At 40.7% G+C, this 20,658-nt stretch overlaps 3 protein-coding genes across 10 annotated transcripts in view; 2 read left to right on the top strand and 1 right to left on the bottom strand.

Annotated features, from left to right (window-relative positions):
* Positions 1–659: 659 nt before the first annotated feature.
* Positions 660–6,667, bottom strand: LOC105380298 (MPN domain-containing protein CG4751). The gene is made up of 7 exons (XM_011549821.3): positions 6,193–6,667; positions 5,702–5,818; positions 5,128–5,362; positions 3,808–3,901; positions 3,279–3,448; positions 2,749–2,997; positions 660–2,432 (listed from the first exon to the last, which is right to left on the bottom strand). The coding sequence occupies exons 1-7, from the start codon at positions 6,394–6,396 to the stop codon at positions 799–801; spliced, it is 2,703 nt and encodes a 900-aa protein (XP_011548123.3). The 5' UTR covers positions 6,397–6,667; the 3' UTR covers positions 660–798.
* A 2,862-nt stretch (positions 6,668–9,529) lies between these two features.
* On the top strand, positions 9,530–11,509 carry LOC105380299 (zinc finger and BTB domain-containing protein 14). Its single transcript, XM_011549822.3, has 2 exons — positions 9,530–10,356; positions 10,938–11,509. Exons 1-2 carry the CDS (start codon positions 9,654–9,656, stop codon positions 11,186–11,188), a joined length of 954 nt encoding a protein of 317 aa, XP_011548124.2. The 5' UTR covers positions 9,530–9,653; the 3' UTR covers positions 11,189–11,509.
* Positions 11,510–13,749: 2,240 nt separating this feature from the next.
* The window catches only part of LOC105380345 (neural-cadherin), a 245,928-nt gene continuing 239,019 nt past the window's right edge, over positions 13,750–20,658 (top strand). For 6 of the 8 annotated variants that reach the window (XM_048630098.1, XM_048630095.1, XM_048630085.1 and 3 more), the window contains exons 1-2: positions 13,751–13,862; positions 15,178–16,507. In XM_048630098.1, the coding sequence (XP_048486055.1) occupies positions 15,214–16,507 (1,294 nt within the window). In that variant the 5' untranslated portion in view covers positions 13,751–13,862; positions 15,178–15,213. Of the gene's footprint in view, positions 13,863–15,177; positions 16,508–20,658 lie in introns of all 8 variants that reach the window. The other 2 variants (XM_048630136.1, XM_038121154.2) reach the window with 1 other exon arrangement.

Genomic DNA, 20,658 nt, shown 5'->3' with positions numbered 1-20,658 from the left:
CTAATCCAATGATATAAAAAATGTTAAAACTGTGCCAATAACAATATTATTTATATCCATGACGCAATGCAATTATGGAGTTATGTTTTTGAAGTATTAAATAGTAGATTTTTAGATAAACTATTCGAGTAAATAAATAAAAAAAACTACTGATACGATTAAATTAATGTTTCTTCAATTTATTTCAAATACTGTTTTTACTTACAATACAAATGTATTCAAAAACTTAAGTAGTATCTAACTGATTAAATGAGATACAATATTATGTCTAGGTATAATAATGTCCTCCTAGCCGAATTTCGGCTACGGCGGCCAATCTCAATTGAGATCAGCCATCTACGCAGGAGTAGATTATAGTGCCCAAGTGTGTGCGCAGTACACAGGAGCACTCTCTGTTCCATCACTCTCATAACCCAATGGGACGGATTGACCGACACGACTGGAGAGAGCTAGGCGCAGGACCGACTGCTTTACATGCCCATCCGACAGCATGGATCGTTTTCACTGTTTCGGACAACAGGTGATCAGCCTTCTATGTCCTAACCAAACTTAGAACCACAATTTAGAAACACAAATTGATGGTCCCACCCGGGAATCGAACCCAGGACCTCTGGGTCATGAAGCGAAGCTTCTACCACTAGACCACAGAGGCAGTTTAGGTATAGATAAAATTCTACCACCTACAGAGTAAATACCACAAAAATGGTACCAAAACTTTATCTTAATACTGAATTAAAATGGATATCACTTACACGCTAAACATAAATACTCGCACACACTCAATATACAACACAACTATTACTGTTCACTCTCGCTCGTGGAGACTCGGTGCATACTGTAGTCTTGTTCCTTGCCGTAGTCATACGGCTCATCCCGGCTGGAGTAGCCCGCCATGGACTGAGACAGGTCCGCCGCAGTTGCTGTACTCATGTACGAGTGACTCGACGGAGGAATGGGAGCGGAAAGCTCATCAGACTTAGGAATCTTCAACTGCCCGTAATCGGGCATATAGTCCGGCATAGTAGTCTTCTTCGTCAACTCCAACATTTGACTCAAAAAGGACTCCCCGCCTACGCCGCTGCTGCTGCTTCTAGAAGACGACATGCTGAAGTCCGCCACCTGGTTGTCAGCAGCGTCACTTTTCGAGGTTTCCGTCTTGGAGGTACTGGTTTCTGTCTTGCTGGAAATGTCCAACGGACTATCCAGCTTTCCTTTGCCGATGTGGCCAAAGTCGGGTGGTAAGTAATCTTTGCTGCTCTTCATGAGATCGTGAGGGGATTTCATAAGCGATCTTTGATCGTATCCGGACTTTGAGGAGCTGCTGCTTGATAAGGGCTTCATTAGAGATTCTTGCATTTTGAGCAGTGACGGCGATAGGAACATATTGTTAGCAGCCAAGGTCGACTTTGACATGGGGTCGGGAATACCTAAGATCCCAGCGTTTGAGTATTTGGTGGCTGAGAAGAGAGCGTTGGCGATGTCTGCGGAACTCATCATCAGATTGGACGCGATGCTGGCCGGTATAGGCCCAGTCGATGACGCTGTGACTGTCGACGTACTTGACGACGTTTTGTCGTAACTTCCGATGCTGTTGGTTAAATTTTGTAGTGACGCTGCGTAAGAAGGTGGATCAGGCATTTTACCGCCAGTCAAGCTAGCTGTTAAACTTGGTGATAATCCAGGTGTGAGACTGGATAACATGCTATTTGCAGCTGCCAGGCTTTCCAAGCCGGTAGCGCCCAGCGGCAAAGGTAGATTTCCGGAGCCGAGTCCGAGAGCCATACTGGTCAACATATCCAGTCCAGTCGGATAACCTGACGGCAAGCCGGAGCTCGAGCTCTTGGATGACTTGGATGAAGTGGGCAGTACTGGTATGTTCAACTGTGATGAAGTGTCGTACTTGTGAGTGGAGCCCACTCCCATACCTGCAGACACGTTGATGGGCGGCACGCCGGCCGGCCGGCTCACCATCTGTTGCAACGTGCTCACAGAAGGGAAATTCGGCACCGATGTCTGATTCGGCTTCGACATCGGTATCGGCTGAGGCACCGCCAACAAAGCATCCAAGTCCATCTTATCATCCTGATCGGAGGAGCAGCCCAACTCATCGCGTATAAACCGCCATAGCAACCCATCGCTTTGCTCCCTCGGAAACTTAGGTGTCAGCGTACACTTAAGTTTATCTAAATACGTGATATCGGGTTTGAAGCTGTCAGTGAACTGTACGAAGGTGTCGTCTGCGTACGTGGAGTAGTACTTGATGGTGCGCTTGACGGTGTCCATGGCGTGGGCCGACAGGTGCGCGTCGTGGTGCAGCGTGGACTGCAGCAGCAGCGGCCGCGGGTACTCCGTGGGGCGCTGCTCCGGCGGCGGCGACACCCAGAAGCAAGTCAGCGAGGACTCTAGCACGGGACTTTCAGGGTTGTATGGCGCTGTTGAAGAGAGAAAATTGAGATAAGTATGGTGTTTGTTAGTTTTAAATAACTGTTGGTATATTATGGTAAATACTAATGGAATATGATGAAAATTTAAAGGCCAGAAAAAATACATCATATTCTGTAACCTGCATTTTTTTCGATGCTTCACGAGTGTAAAAACAAGGTAAAAGAGCCACACGTATTATTCGTTAGGTTAAATAGTTAAAATTTGTTATAGTTAACCATTCCTAATTATCTATGTATCAGAATTTGGAAAAATCACTTTTTTTCTATCATAAATAAGTAAAGATAAGATATTCAAAATACTTACAGCATATAACGCCAATACACGGCACGTACGATATTTCAGAAGGTCCCCTCATCTTGATCTGGTACTCGAGTTGGTTGTCACAATCCCTGAGACTAGGCATGGCAGGGTTGGTCGGATGCGAGTGATACCACCCCAGAAGTGCCAACCCTAGCTTCTCTATCTCAACTTGTATCTCCAACTCGACCAACACCCGTGGACGTTTGTCGTTCTTGTTTATCAGACAGGGGAATGTGTGAGTTATTATCATATCTGGAAGAAATTGCGTTTATTATTAGTATATTTTTCGGGAATAGTGGTCTCACTGCTGTGCAAAGATTTTTTCTATTATATATTTATTCATCATATGCATGTCCACCAGGATATCACAGTTTTTATAACATTTTTTAAAATTTAAATCTTGATGAAATTAAACTAGGAAAGTTTCAATTTCTTTCGGCAATCATAGTTTATACTTTTTTTATTGGTGGCAATAAATATACCATTGATCAATAAAATAATGAAACTATTAATAGGATATTATTATTACTCACTGTGGTTATTCAAATCCCAAGTTCCAGCTAAATAGCCATACACTTCTTCTTTCTTCAGATGGCAGTGCAGGTCTAGTATGAGGCTGGCATTAGACGTCATAGACACTAGGAATGGTTGCACCTTCCCCACTGAAGAAAATGATACAGCCTCTATCAGCATGTTTGAATCACTGAAAAAGTTGGTAAATAATATGAATACTATGCCTTTTCTTACATATATCTCTATATTTTTGATTAAGTATTTATTTACCTACAAATAGAGTGGGTTAGGATGAGTCTGTCTGCCATTTATATATTACTAGCTGTTCCCGCGCGCTTCGCTTCGCCTTAATACGTTTTCCCGTGGGAATTCCGGGATAAAAAGTAGCCTATGTTCTTTCCCATGGTCTAGCTAGACCGTATATATACAAAATTTCATTCAAATCCATTCAGTAGTTTTGGCGTGAAAGAGTAACAGACAGACAGACACAGTTACTTTCGCATTTATAACATTAGTTAGGATTTCTTTATTTATGGAAGTTATACTTACTGTTGAACCATCCTATTGGGTACAGAGTTGTGTTTCATGACAATTCTCTGTGGTGGTGGCTCTGGTGGGCTTTCTGTTTCCATTTCTGTTTCCTCTGAAATTAAACATTTGTTGGTTTCATAATTATTTAAGTACCTGTTTCTCAATGTCTGTGGCGTGCTGTCAGCTTATGACGGAAATGAGACTGGCTAATCTATTCTTCTCAGTGACAAAAGCTAGTCCAGCTTTGGTAGTCACCATAAACGTTACTAGTTCTATTTATAATCGGTTTTGTTGTCCTATGGCACCCCAGTGGTACATAAAGAGGACCTTAACAAAATTGCACCACGCAATGCTGTCCTCAACAGTTTTGATGATAGTCTATTGAGTCCTTAATAGGGTTCTACCTTTTTTGGCATAAGATTTATTTGCCTAATCTCGTATTGCATAGTAACGTTTGGTCAAAGTCTCGTTACGCCGAAAATCGTATGGCATAAATCTCGTTTAGTAAAAAGTTATTTCGCATAACATTGTTTAGCCTAATAATGGTATTGCCAAAACTTGAATAGCCTAATAATGCTATGGCATAGGTTTATACAAAGTAATAATATTCGTTTGGCTTTAACTTTGACGGAGCGTCTCCCTACATAGCGCAAACTGGTGCCTTGTATTGTTTCCGCTGTTTGGAAAACGCTCCGCTCCGCTTCGCTGCGCTCCGCTTTGGTTTTGATGAACATGTGCACCTAACACGCTCCTCCTCGCTTTGCTCGTCGTCGCACCTATTTTTAGGTTTCGATCTCATGGGGTTTGTAATAATTATATTGGTCTTTAAATTTCGATTTTTTGATCATACAATATCGTGATTTTCGGGATGTAGGAGAAAAATACCACAATTTGTACATTTACTACATACTTAATATATTATTTATTAAGATAACATTAGGAGAAACAAGATTATACATAGGTATAGACGAACATAAATTTGAGCAAACGAAACTTAGGTGTTTAAAGATTGTGCCTAAAGAGTTTTAGACGAAACGAGCCTTATGCCACATAAGTCTTGGCAAAGTGATGGTTCGGCCAAAAAAGTTTAGACCATACGAGTTATGCGAAAATAGTTTTGGTCAATAAAGATTATGCGAGATGAGCGGAACCCCCTTAATAGATTTATGTCCCAAAATCCCTTTCAATGCCAGAGCATCATTTTAAAGTAACATAACTGTGGTTGAATGTGCATTAGTAAAATTTTAATCCCTTGTCATGCTGTCCCGATGTCCGTAGGCCATTACTCTTCTCTTATTGCATATAATTATTTAATATAAAAATAGTCAATCAACATACCATCACTATGCATATTTTCTCTTTGCAACTGCTTTTTCCGCAAATAGGTAGCTTTTATAGTGTCCAGTTTCTTTCCTTTGTATTTCACTGATGCCCATCCACAGCCAGACCTCTTGTCAGGGTTAATTATCCTTTTACAGTGAATGGCCCAGGCCGACGGTGAGCAGAATATGGTCTCAGTCTCATGTGATTTGATTTTTCCGTCTGCTTGGAGATCTCCAACAAACTTTTGTCCCTGAAAATGCATGTTGTAAAGTTGAGAAATAAGTTGCAAAACATTGGATTAGGCTTCTATTTCTACCATATCATCTAAGGTATGACTGAGACATATCAGCAGCAAAGTCATAGTTCTAGCACAACTCAGTAACAGTGCAAATAGTTATTTCATATTTTTATCATAGATAGCCAAGTAGGGATATGAAAGAAATAACTGAAGTGCTTCACTGTGTCTTAATAGTGCTAACTGCTAAAGAGAGCTTAGTGATTGCAATGATGAAGACATTACTCCCATCAAAAGCAATTTACAACTATTTGTTGATTGTTAAATTATAAGAGTTTAAAATTAACTACTTACCAAGTATTCTATGGTCATAGCAGCATTACCAGGTTCTAGCATTTTTTCCTCCAGCAGCATTTGCAGTGTGACTCCGCGCCCCGGAGTGGACTTGCTGCCCGGCTGTGCTTCACTCTCCTAGGGAAATAAAACAATGTTTAATAATGGTGTGGAAAGAGGAGGCCATGGGAGATAGTTGGAAGACCCAGGGTTCTTTGCCCAGTAGTGGGACACAATAGGTTCATAATATAATGGGGTAGACTGGATCATCTATGGCATTCATCACTAGCAGCAGTTACTACTACATAAGTTGGCACAGAGTTAGTAACAGGACTTGTTGCAAACTGCCTCTAAACATTGTGAGTGTATGGCCAATAATGGGGGCAAAATTACTGAATTCTATACATTGTAAACTACCATGACACTGGTTGTAAGTTTTAGTTATAAGTAAAAGTTACCCGAGATATACCTACTACTGTTATTTCTTTCTTTTAAACTTGGATACCTCTTACCTCATCTGAGTATTCTTCTCCGCTTGGAATATCTTCTTTATCCTCTTCACAAGGAGGATCTTTAGGAGCTTCTTCCTTAGGTTTTTCAGATATTTTAACTTCTTCAGTAGATGTTGTCATATCAGCAGGAGCATTCATACTATAGGAATTAGCTCCTGACATCAAAGCAGCCGCTAAATGCGAGGTTTGCATTGCCAAATCCATGGTTTACAGTTAAATAACAGACAAGTGTATATTGGAGAATGATTTTATGCCAAAGATTGATTTATGTTTATGAATGGTATACTATAGCGGGTAAGGCAAGTACTCATAATAACTGAAAATAGTCGCTAGCACAACTTTTAGAGGATATTATGCACTAACGTATACATTTAATTAAATGGATTCAATCGTACTTTATGAAGAATAAAGTAAAACACAATTTACTCGAAAACTAGTATACAAATAGGTACACAAAACATAGCCAAGCCAACCAACCAAATTACCAAACGCCAAGCAAGGGACTAGTCTGTGACCAATGACAGTATGTGTACGCCAAGATGACGCCAAGTGACAGCAATATACAGAACAAAAAAACCCACACCACAGAAAAAAATATCTTTGTTCTGTAAAAAGTAAAAATGTATTTGTTTCCATAAAACATGTTTTACAGTGGTTTTATCTGCAAATTCCACACTAGGCGCACCTGTATCGCGGAATTTATACAACATTGAACATAACAAAATAAAACAAATCAAATTTCTTAAATGAATAAAATAATTTAAGTTATATAATTTAAAACAAATTTTAAACTTAAAGTTATTTATTGCTTACTTAATTATACAATTATATCTAGCACTAAAATAAAAGTCACTAAAAAAGTCTTAAATCTATCTAACTAATATAAAAAGTCTTTACATCTCCACCCTTAAATTAATTAACAAAAGTGATTCAAACTCATTATAATTATGATAATGTTGAAAGCCAATTGGAAACAATAGCCTTTACATGACGACATGTTGATATAAAGTCCTTGGAAGAAGACAACTCTGAAACCTTCGCGCTAAGGCTCCCATTCGCGGGCGCGCCAATCCGCGGATTTGTTGCTGGTGACAAGTCCGCAGACAAATCTGCGAGTAAATGTGTTGGTGGGCGCGGCTCGCGGCTCGACGCAGCGCTCGCTGTCTCGAAACACGAGCACCACGAGAATAGAACTATATTAATATGTTTCTTGTGCAAGGGTCGTAAAGTTCACAATCAACTGGAAAGCAACTCGGGGCTCCTGTAGTGTGTGGGCGATGACGGATTTGCTCATGGATTGGTACGGGTCTAGCTCGGGGCTCGGCTTGCGGTGCGTGTAGTGAATGGGGGGCTTTAAGTGTCAAAGGAGGACCGGCAAAAGTATCTAATGGTGATTTGAAATAAAATTATATTCATAAACGATTGGGTTTTACAATGATAAAAAGGTTATAGTGCAAGTTATACTTATAGTAAGTGCGGTAGGTACGGGGTTATGTCACATACCTACTTCAGTTTCTCAAAGAAGGCAGCAGAATATGATAACTGGATGAATTTGGTTTTGTGGGATGTACCTACAGTGCCACAATCTTATCTGTTCCGGTGGTCAAAATGTGCAACAACGAGACGTCTTTGTCAAACGTCATTTCATACTCTGTGCGTTATTTGAGTTGTCAATTTCTGCGAAGAGGCTGACGCTACGTTATTTAATTTGTTTTGTGATTTTCTGGGTGAAATAATGCCAAAAGCGCTAAAATGAGATGCAAGAAAAGTAATACTACATATATTGGCTTTTATGCAGGAATAATAACGTATTCGGGCGCCAGAATTACTGTTGCCAAATATGACCAATAATTTTACCCATATACTCCATGTAATTTTATTAATATTTTCCCGAGAGACCCGTGCCCCAGCAGTGGGGACGGGATGGGTCGTGATGAAAAGTATGTATATAATCTTTATTTATCTTTGATTTCAGGTGTGAGGACATGACATGATACTTGAAATCTTAGGCACTATAACAAGAAGAATTTCGCGCACCTGCAGCGATTTTAGACGAAATAATGATGATTAATGACATGCTCTCCCAACCTATCAAGGGTTGGCTCGAACAAATTGCTTTTTGCCTTTGTACATTGTCTGAATTTCTTTTAATTACATGCTCTTGTTTCTTGTTACTTTAGAAAATGTAATGAAAATGAAAATGAAAAATTAATAGTATTTTTTAAGTCTTTCTATCTATCTCGTTATTCCCACGACCCACAGATTAGACGAAATAATGATGATTAATGACATGCTCTCCCTACCTATCAAGGGTTGGCTGGAAGAAATTGCTTTTTGCCTTTGTATATTGTCTGCATTTCTTATAATTTTATGCTCTTGTTTCTTGTAACTTTAGAAAATGTAAAATATAGTGTTCAAAAATAAAAAATTATAGTATTTTTTAAGTCTATCTATCTCGTTATTCCCACGACCCACAGATACCTATAGGACCTAATCAGAATAAATTTTATTTCTGTTCGCCGTGGACAAATTTTTTATACAACAAATGTCGTTTGGTATATTATATCCTCTTTCATTTACTATCGACCCTATACATATTTTGATTTATCTATACCTATGAATGTACCTAATTATAACAATAGGTAATAGCAGAAATGCATTGTCGTTTAAACCACAAATAGGTAAAATTTAATCGATGGCAACACTGGATTCGATCACAGCGACGTCGTCACCGGAACAGATAAGATTGTGGCACTATATGTATTATAATTAAGTTGTTTTTCTTGAATAAAGATTTATTCTATTCTACAGTGTCACAAACCTATCTGATCCGGTGAGAGCTCACGTAAATGTCTAATATTTCTTCATTCTATCCTCCTGACACCTGGCGTGCTATGAGTAGGACATTGAAAAAAAAATTAATATATATAGTTTAAAAATACCTATATTAAAAGTTTTATGAAGTATCAATGTTATTCCTTTAAAGTTTTATAAAGTACCTATCCCTTAAACAATTTGTTCTTTGACAAAGTGACAAAACAGTTCAGAAGTTATTTTTTTTAATTTAAAAAAAAAATAATAACAGTGTTTACATTTATACCTCTCGGGGTCAGGAGGCTATAAGATGTTAAGTTTTCCCGTAATGGTAATTTACCCTTGCGGTTTTAATAAACCCATCTAATCTATATCAATTTATAATTTATTACTAAATAATGAGACATGGTAAATAATTAGTTAAATGTCACCGGAACAGATAAGTTTGTCGCAGTATATTGTATTCTTCTAACAATAGATACTGACAGAAAGTGACTTAAGCAGTATTCTGTGTTGCAACGTTTTGACAGCTAAATGACAGCTGATGTTGTGTGTGTGTGTCAAGTGTTGCGTATTTTTCATTTATTTTGAGTTTCCCGTATTGTTTTCACTGTTTATTCTTAGTTTTGTAATAATATCGATTAAAAATGAATAATGCACCTCAATATTCATTACGTTGGAATAATTATGTTAGTCATGTCACGGACGCCTTCAACTTGTTACGTTTGGAGAACGATTTAGTAGATGTCACATTATGTTGTGATGGTGGTAAAATTAAGGCCCACAAAATGCTGTTATCTGTATGCAGCAATTATTTCAAACAGATATTCAAAGAGAATCCCTGCCAGCATCCTGTTATAATTTTTAAGAATGTGAAGTTTGAGGATTTGAATGCAATTATAAACTTTATGTATCATGGGGAAGTGAACATATTCCAGGAACAATTGGAGTCATTCCTCATTACTGCAGAACTATTGGAGGTGAAAGGGTTGACAGACAACACAGAAGAGGAGTTGCCAGTGAGCCAGGCCTTGCCCGAGGGCCTGTCACTTGACCTGAGCTCCAAGACGAGAACAGTAATTGATGACATAGTTTTGGCCCCAACAGAAGAGCCCATTAACTTGGCTACTATGCAGCCGCCGCGAGATGACTACATTCCACAGACAGGCGTTTACAAACAGTACAATGAAGATGAGACTGATATAGAGCCAGCTATTGAGCAAGACATGGTGATACCTGATGAAGTAGCAGTGGATAATGTAACGGCAGAACCTTCACCTCCAACTGAGGAAGTACAGATGGATACTCAATCTACCTCTGCTGAAGATTTGTCAGAAAAGAATAATACTGGTATGTTATTTTTTACCTTTATACTTATGTTTAAAGTTGTTGCCTAAAAATTTATTTTAAAGTGCTTCCACGCAACTGACTATAGGTACTTTTCTCGATGAAATTCTGGTTTCGGGAGAAAACGATTTACACTAACTAAATATCAACCAATCTCTTTCATTTTGATGTCAATCCCTTCAGCATAATATATTCGAGGATTATAGCTTTCGTTTTTTTTAAAAAAGTGCATTGTTATTGTTCAAAAAACGGCTTGATTTAACACACGAAAATTACGTTATTTGAGGTGCCTATAAGTTTGAATCTATAGAAAATTTTGAAAAAAGAAAAAGCTATAAACCTAGATATACCTTGTGTGAATAACATACAAAAAAATCATGGAGATTGGATAATATTTAGAGGTAGTTAAACATTTTCTCTTATTGTATGGATGAGCACGTGCTATACTCTCTTTTTAACACAAATAGTTTCAATGATGTGAGTCTTACTGTATGGCTATTAAAATATCAAATTATATCTATTCTTATGCAACCAATCTGGCATTCTATCTGTAACATATCATTTAAAAACTCTCTTCCTTTCAGAATCAGATATGGTTTTAAAATTCCGCTGCCATATGTGCCCTAAAGGCTTCAAGCATCCAACTTCGCTCACTCTCCACAAGGACTCGCATGCGGGAAAGACACAGTGTCCGGTGTGCCATCGGTCATTCTCTCGCTCCTATGATATGAGAAGCCATTTACAAAGAATTCACCAAGGAAAACAACTGACAATAAAAGAAATTAGATATAAGGGTAACAGTGATGCTTCCAAGCAGTTTACTCATCACATTTAGTATACACTGCCTGGTAACAAATGGTTGCCATTGTTATGTAGCATTATAATATTATAATACATGCTGTATATAGATTTAAGAACTATATTCTTAGCACAAAGTGCTTAATGCCTATCTATATGAATTATATTTTAGTAGATTATATTATAGTAATATGTTGAATGCAATAAAATAAGTATATTGATTGCTATATGAAATTGGATTATATTTTTTATTTACCTAATTGTAATGTCACAAATAAAATTTGCTCAGTGCTGTAGCTTTGGCTATTTTTGTACTAGTCTACAAATTGTTTTAATATATGTAATTGTTTTCTATTAATTACATTGTTTTATTCATATGATGAATGATTTTTATAACAGGCGGTGCAAGCTGTGAAAGGAATAATGGAATAACCTGGATCTCACAGTCCTGATCACAGGGTTATAAAAATATATTTATTAGGTTGATCTGCAACAAAAAAATAAAACCAATAAAATATAATCTTCGGATATGTACAGTACACAGGTACTTGTCTACAGGTACTGTAAGTTTTAGTTTGTAGTTAGTAGATTTTTTGACCCCTCAAACCTACTAAAGAATTTTTATCATTATAATATATATTATGTATAGTGGCCTATAATCATCATCATCCTTTAACAACGACGGTGACAAAGACACTTTATGAAGACAAAGATCGACAAGAAAGTTAATGTTGATGGTAAGTACCTAAATGCCCAGATAGACGTGCGAGTAAGAATGCGTACTTATATGGGTCGACGACTTTTTCGCCAGTTTGTCACCTTATATTCGCGTATTTCACAAACAAATTCTATCCCAGAAGGTGCTACGCTAACATTTAATGAACCTAATGCGTAATGACTGATCATTGTTTTACGAATAACTACAACAAGGATAAGATATATTTGACTTTTATTGATAAATAACGATTAAACACAATGCGAAACAATCATTTATAGCCCAGACCACAAATACAACCAAGACACGATAATTTACTTTTATGCCACTCGTTAAACTTTAAATTAACCCTCTTTAGATAGGTACATTTAAATACGACAAAAAATACGACGTATGAACTTCTGGTGCTGGTCAAACTGAAACACTTTTCCCAAGAAAGATATTAACTATGATGAATGTTTTTTCTATTCTCTGTGGGGGTGTCAGTACCTGCACCTGGCTCTCTAGAATGGAAACTTTGTACCTACATATCCCCAAGGTCTAAACTGCCTTCTTAAGCTTGGTCAATTTCCCACCACGCTGCCGCTGATCCACTGCGGGTTGGTGGGTTCACATATCTAGCTAGCTAGATAATTTAAAGTAACTTACCTACAGGTTTCCTTACGATGTTTTCCTTCGCCGTAAGAGCGATGGTATACATTGTACTGAAATTCACAGAACTCATTGGAACTCTGATACATTGTAGCACAATAAAGTCCCGTGGTTGATTCCCGGTTGGATGGGTGGCCACAAGTGCCGGTAGTTTTTATTTTAAAAATAGGTACCTACCTATTTACCTAGATAGTCACCAAAATTAAGCTGTGAAACTAGTCATAACTACTAACTATGTAATCAGAATCAGGTACCCCCAGTAGGTACTTAATCCTATTAAATAGGGCAGGGTCCCATTGGATTCTTATAAGATAATTCAGCACATTGTATTGATTACGTAAGTATATTGATATCGGAAATGAATGAAACCAGCTTATCACATTACATATTCTTAATATGAGAGAGGATAAACTTGTAAATGCCTCCTTGCCTGTCTTAGATGTTGTAAAGTGCTTTTAAAATTGTTATTTACTTGAGTCTATCTTATTTTTCTGATTGAACCTGCGAACTATTGAATTTATGAACGAAACCATGCAAGGTGTGGAATGTAGGAACGCATTCCATTATTAAACTGCAAGGCTAGAACTAGATAACTAGGCATACTTACTACCCTACTTTGGTTGGCATAGCATTTTGGTTTATAAGTTGTATAGGTAGTGTGCCTAGACTGTCTAGCTACTCGTTGCAGGTAGGTAAGTAGTAGTGCAATAGGTAACCTACCTAAGTGTTAGGTAACAAGCACTTGGGTAGTACCTTTACTTACCTGAAGGGCTAGTACGGGGCGCATTTAAGACGTGACAAGAGTTTTGCATCGCGCTCACTCACATCGCGCAGCCTCAAGAGCGAGCGCGACGGAGAACTTTTGTCACGTCTTAATAGCATCCCGTGTTACAGGGCCTGGTAGTTACTTAATTAAAAATACCTACGTAAAACTTATTGAGTATAAGTACTTATATTACAAGCCTAACCCAAAAAAAGATTTTTGCAGTCAGCTAAACAAGCTTAACGTTGCATATAAGACAGCTCGTTAGTTTAGTTAATATACGGTGCCCGAAACTAAAGTCAGTGACGTCAGTGTGTCCGGTGCTGGGTGCCGCATATAATGTAGGGGAAAAGGAACCAGTGCAGCTAAGCAGGAGGGGTGGCAGCCGGGACGAGCGAGGGTGGCACGGGCGCCGGGGGTGGCGGGCGTCGCGGCCCCAACGCTCGCTCGATACGCGCGCGCGCCTCCCGCGCCGCGAATCAGTCGCTCCTCGGAATCGTTGCGCGCGGTCGTCCGTCGCTCTCCCGAGACGCACCTGTCATCGCTCCGATACCAACCGAAAACAATTCTCGCTCTCATGCTGTACGTATTCCTTTTCACATTACGGTGAATGTAGAAGAAACAGACGGAGTTTTAGTTATGCCATAATTTACCCACATGTTTTGAATGGTGCACGTGCAAATTTGGGATTAGAGTAAAACTCGCCAATTTGTTTACATCTCTTATCATGTTATGTTATCAGGATGGACGTTTATTTAACAGATTTGTAGTTAATTTCTATGGTAATGAAGAGGTTACAAGTGAATTCATGTGTGTATTTAGTTAAGTAAAAGTGCAGTGATGTTTCAATGGATACCGACTGGATTTCGTAGTGCTGCAGCAATCAGGGCTTTTTAGGCGTTGCATTCTTGATTTTAGTGTCTCAAATGTGTACAGTTTCGCGAGATAGCATGACCTTTATGCAGTAAAATGAGTGTGTGAATATTTGATGAGTGTCGTGAATAGATACGCGCTCGTAGAGTTGATTTTGGCTCGTCGTCTGAGGCACGCGACGGCGCGCCGGGGGTATTGATCGGCCGGGGCGGCGGCGGCGGCGGCGGCTGCTAGCGAGACGCCGGCGTCGCCGCGCGCTCCTCTTACCGCCTAAAATAAAGCTTGACGTGCATGTATACCGCCCTACACCCGCTGAAAGCCGCGCGTTGCATGCCAAGCCACATGATTTCATTATGATGGCACAGAATTCCAAGAATGCACACTGAAACTGAAACAATACGATTGACGTCTCGTAGCCCGCTCGTAGCGCTACGAGTGAGCGTAGTACGAGACTCGTTTGACAGATTCACATTGCACACACACCCTATTCGGACTTTCATTTTTTGCAATTTGGTAAAGGTAGCGTAGGTTCTTATAATAATGTTACGTTCTCTCTTCTCTCTCAGCATACCTTCAACTAAGTGTAGAGATGATGGTAAATTGATCTGCTTTACATTAAAAGTTATTGACACTTGCTTCATCTACCACTACCATGCCTTAACGTATGGAAAACTATGAATGTAGGTAGGTATGCCTACCATGTACTAGATTAGTAGTTTCTTTCATTGATATAATAAGGACATAGCTACAAAGGTCTCCCGACTCTGTACAATACAACGTGATTTTGTTCGATTACACGATGAATATGGTAACATGCCTATGCATTATTGTCACTACGTTCGAGCATTGCATACTAAGAATCCTGCTCACTGATGATTCAGCCAATTAATCGTGCACCTATGTTTTTCTCAAATTGAAGTTCTAGGCTGTAAAACTGCTAACTAAATAATGTAATTTTAGTAATTAGGTAAAAGTAAAGCCCTCTTTTTATAAAGTAACTTTAATTCACTCCACCGGTTTTCAGGTCGGAAATGTTCGGCTGAGTAGTGTCGCGTAACTCATGATGGCGTGGGCTAAGCAGACGAGCGGCGCGCTGCTGTGCGCGCTGGCGCTGGTGCTGCACGCGCGCGCGCTCACGCTGCTGCCTCACGACGTGCGGCCCGGCCACGCCGTGCGCCACTTCCTCGGCAACCACTCCCGCTACACGCTCATAGACCCCGAGTTCTCCCCCTACTTCACCATGCTGGACGACGGTCTGCTTATGACCACTGCAGACCTCGCCCCGCTCCTCGGACGACCCCTCAACCTGGCCGTCCTCGAGCAGACGCCGTATAGCACGTCCGCGCACACTGTGAATCTACTCGTCGTGGATCGGCGACGCATGCTCCACTTCCCAACTGTTAAAGGGCTGCGAGGAGAGATACCAGAAAATGCGCCGCCCGGCACCGTCGTAGAGCTTCCTCCTTTACGAGCCACGGCCATCCTCGATGTTGGCCCCATTGCGTACAAAATTATCAAAGGCAACGAAGACTCGAAGTTTGCCTTACGCGACAAGGCTAAGGGGGAATTTATACCGAATGTGAAGTCTGTTGTCACAGACGGTGATGTGGAAATAATTGCAACACGTGCTTTAGATACGGAAGCAAAGAGCTCTTATGATTTAGTGATACAAGCGACAGACATGCACGGTGCAACAAAAGCGAATCTTCCCCTTCGAGTAGATGTCACGAACGAAAATGATCATGCGCCTGAATTCGAACAAGAGATTTATTATTTCGCCGTGAATGGAACTCATGATTCAAATGGACCTAATGGAACTGCTCGTTGGCAGCGCTTTTCTAATATCGGCGAAGTAAAAGCTCATGACTTTGACGGTGATCGTGTTTACTATTCACTGGAGACGCCTAGTAATTTGGCGGTGATTGTGCCGCAGACAGGTGAACTGATATTGGCTGGCGAGCCGGACGGACACGAGGCACAGTTGCGTGTGTTAGCTCATGACACGGGAAACCCTCCTCGCAAAAGCCGTCCTGCTCGTGTTGTTTTAGAGTTTGTAGTCCGCGACGACAAAGTTCTGCCAACACTCCACCGTGAGAAGCGTCGCGTGACCCGCGCCGTGCGGCCCACCAAGCGCATTGAGTTCACGGAGGCTGACGGGGAAGTGGAGGGACGCGCGGTGTTCACTCTTGAAAAAGAAACCGATCGTGAAACATTCAAAATCCGCGATGAAAATCCGTGGGTGACCGTCGAACCAAGTGGTGTAGTGAAAGTTAAAAAGAAGTGGGACTATGAGGAGTTGGGTCCAGAGAAGACCATCGACTTCTGGGTGACCATAACCAACGCTGGAAATGGAGGTGAGTCTTTATTATTTTTACCTACCTACCTAGTAGTACATACTTTAATTGGTATAAAAACAAAACGGAAACATACCTTCACACTGTGTCCCACTGAGAATTAGAAAACATATTTATGATTATGAAGCAAAAGCTCGATCGCGTGCTCGACGTCTACAAAAACAATAAAATGATCCACCATGTAGTGAAACAAATCGTCCCCCGGCACATTTGTTGTGTTTTTTGTTTCAATCCCGAGGTGTCTAGTTTTTTATACAAATGTGTATCTGCTCGTAATCTCCAACGTCTCTATTAAGGGTGCGTTCGTATAATGACAGGGACAGAATAGAGGCGCGCGGGAGTGGTCTTTGTTACCCACATTGTGATGCACCTTTGTTTACATGCGAGAGAGGGGGTCCTATTATGTCGTAGTAAAAGCAAATCACGCTCTAAAAGGTCAGGGTCGGGGGTGGATTTATTAAAATAACTGCAAAAGATTATAGTTATGAAACGGGATTTATTTTGTTTATATTTATTTAAAACAGCAGGTAGAGCGTTCGTTAGGCGACTCCATCGCGTTGTCTGTGAGACGGGATATGATTGCTTCATCTATCTTAAAAGCTGCAGGCGCTCCGGCAACCCTTTAATAAATGCGCTCACCCACCCCCTCGCGTCTGCAAGTAAGATGATTGCATCCACTCTATTTTTTAAGCTTTAGAGTGGCTCGGTAGACGGCACACCATTTCTCCTACAGCCCCTGACACTTGTCTTCTCGCTATATTTTCACCGTGTCACTTGCACACGTGCGTGCCGCAAATAGTGCTAATCATTGTCAAGGGTCCACCCTTCTATGTTACATTATTATTCAACCCGCATAGTGCCAAAGCATTTGGATCAAAATTGCAATCTATTGAATACTTGACACATGTTTCATGATGGTTAAAGTTCGTTAAACTTAAAGATGCTCTACAATGTTTTGAATCTTAAGAATTTATTTAGATTGAGATCATTTATTGACATTAGCATGACATTACCGCCTGCACCTGCCGCCGAATCGAATGGCGCAGTCGACCGCGACCTGGATCGCGTCCACAGGTCTCGGGTCCCGGGAACCGGTCACGAGGACATCCTCACGACATCTCACGCCCTTCGAGCCGCTCCCATCACGACCGCCGGTAATTGTTTCTCGGTCTACTGTCTGTTGTGGGCTGGGATTGGCATTAATAGCGGTGCTTTACCGCAAATGCGCTATGCGACTTGCAATAGCACCTGCGATTCTAAGAGAAAGAAAATAATGAAGAAATTTCTTAAATCAAGAATAAAACGTTGAGCTCTATTGCAATTCAGGAATGCTTTATTTATAGGAAAAGTCCCGACTTAGAACATGATTAAATGTGAGCTCTAGCACTATTGCATTCCGCAGACTATACATACCTAGCCATCTATCTTCACTAGAAATTTTACGCTTTACAATAAATTGTCCCGGGTCCCGATGGCAATAGCGCAAGGTCCTTCAGTGGCACGAGTGCGTCGTGTGGAATTCCCATTAGATACAAACGCGATGAACGATGCCGGCTGATTGCCGCAGCCACCGTGCAGAATGCGTTGATAATCGGGGACCTGTCGCACGGCCCCGGCCGCCCGCTGTCCACCAACCATGACGATCACATTGGTTTTAGTAAAGACACCAAACCTATGGTCAAGCAAGCTTCCTACATTTCTTTGAAGAGCGATGTCAAACAAAACTGTGCGGCGTTTAAAAAGTCGTTAGAGGTAGTTAGATGTTAGTCTACGTGATTGATTAAATCATTAAACTAATTATCTTTTTCTTATAAGTGGCAGTATTATTTAGGCATTTATTTATGAACACTGTTCAGTTATCAAGTAGTTTTTATGTATTTACATAGATGTCACTATGCCAGAATCTGTATCTCGGTATTAAGAGTTCTTACATATTAATAACCTTTCTTCTTATACAAATAAACATTGCTTCTACTACCAGCGATCCTATTATAAGGCTACCAAGCCTTTTCATGGTCCTTCGAGCCGGATGCACTGGACTGTCTCTGGCACCATGAAAAGGCTTGGTAGCCTTATGATAGGATCGCTGGTAGTAGAAGCAATGTTTATTTGTATAAGAAGAAAGGTTAGTAGTAGCCACTTTTTGAGCAGGCGCTAGAAATCAGAGACGCATCGTCTCTGAAGGCGTCAACCGGGCGATCCGAGAATCGTTCCGGTAGGGATGGCTGCATCAGCAGTCGAGCTCCGGTGTGCCCAGTCTGCCCTATCACTTAGCGGCACCAGGACAACACATCAAGGCGCGCTTCGGGTCAACTTAACCGGAGTCAGCGGCCCCAGCAACAGCGGTCCAGTGCACCCGGTGACAGGATGTCAGTGGTGACACTCACGAGCGGAGCGTCATCGTGCCTATCGCCTGCCACTTGAGCGGTGCCAGAGACAGTCCAGTGCACCCGGTGACCGGATGCCAGCGGTGACACTCACGAGCGGAGCGTCATCGTGTCAATCGCCGGCCACTTCAGCGGTGCCAGAGACAAAGCAGACATCAGCAGCGGTACAGTGCCCCCGGTGACAGGATGCCAGCGGCGACACTCACGAGCGGAGCGTCGTCGTGTCTATCGCCTGCCACTTCAGCGGTGCCAGTGACAACAGCAACAGCGAAGACGGAAGATCCCATCAAAATTATATTGTAATTATCAAAATTATATTGCAAATTAGTACTTATCAAAATTATATTGTAAAAAATTATGTAAATAACTGTATATACCAGCCACATCTTAAAGCACACAGGATGCATGTAGGTCCTTATCAGCTTGTTATCAAGTCCATGCATCTTGTGGAGTTACCCCCTTCACCTCATGGTGAGGGTGGTAATGAAGAACGTACGTTCTTGGTGGGCGGTATGTTCAGTTATCAAGTAGTTTTTATGTATTTACATAGATGTCACTATGCCAGAATCTGTATCTCGGTATTAAGAGTTCTTACATATTAATAACCTTTCTTCTTATACAAATAAACATTGCTTCTACTACCAGCGATCCTATTATAAGGCTACCAAGCCTTTTCAAACACTTTATTCTAAAACACAGTATAAAATGCATTACAAATGAAAACAATGGCGGGCTTATATCCAACAAGCTATTTCTTCCAGCCAAACCTTTGTTGGTGGATAAAAGAGTTACATTGTTAGCTATTATTGACATCGCTGCTGCCTCCGTTGCACGAACTTATTGTAAACAATCACAAGACTTTACCAAGCATCTTTGTAGAGCATCGGATTCTATAAATCGTGGTCCAGTTGGGTGTTATCGACGGTTATCTAAATAAATCGAGAGCTGCGTTGTTGTTTAATTACAAGACGCGCGCGGTCGGCGGCGGCGGCGGCGGCGAGCCCGCTCTGTGGGTGGCATGGACACCCGACCACCACCCCGAGCCCGCGGCCTCACATCACATGTAATCATTATCGTGATTACCCGAACAATACAAAAAGAACAACGAAAGCAACATTTTTGTCATTGTTTTTCTCGAATAACGCCGTTGCACCGGTACGCAGAAAGCTCTTCATTTAACCGAGTATCACGTAGGGTTGCTTATCTGCTGATCCGTACACATTCTACCTCTACACATGTGTGTAAACAAGGAGATAGTGCTGACAAGTGCCGCTATGTCTAAAGGGAAACCGTCAAAGCACCTTTGTGTCGAGAGGAGAGCAACGTTCAGCAAATTCATTTGGTATTGTCATCTACCACGCCCTCTCTCTGATTAGAGATGCGACTTCTGAAATTGCCTCTTTCACGAAATAGTACGAGTATCAAACTGTCTGCCTGTCTTGTCACTAGATAAATAAGATATTTTATTTATAAAGTACATAGTGCACCAAAACGTAAACTAAATCTAATCAAAATTAACAATGCAATATTGATTGCTTTGCGAAATTAAATTAGTTCTCGTAACGCACGACTTAAGATGAATTCTGATTCGACTTATTTAAAGAGATAGGTACTTACTTACCTATATTCTATGTCGGGTATGTCGATATTACTTAGAGGCTTATTAGACTAGCTAACGGAAGAGGTAAACAACAGGTGCGTCTAGCTCAAAGCTGACAGACGAACTAGTAATTACTTTAATTCCATTCTAAAATACTGAACCTA

This window comes from Plutella xylostella, chromosome 4 (genome assembly GCF_932276165.1).
Source record: "Plutella xylostella chromosome 4, ilPluXylo3.1, whole genome shotgun sequence".
NCBI classification, from domain to species: Eukaryota; Metazoa; Arthropoda; class Insecta; order Lepidoptera; family Plutellidae; genus Plutella; species Plutella xylostella.
The sequence above is the reverse complement of the archived record's forward strand: the minus strand, read 5'-3'. Positions and strand labels throughout refer to the sequence as shown.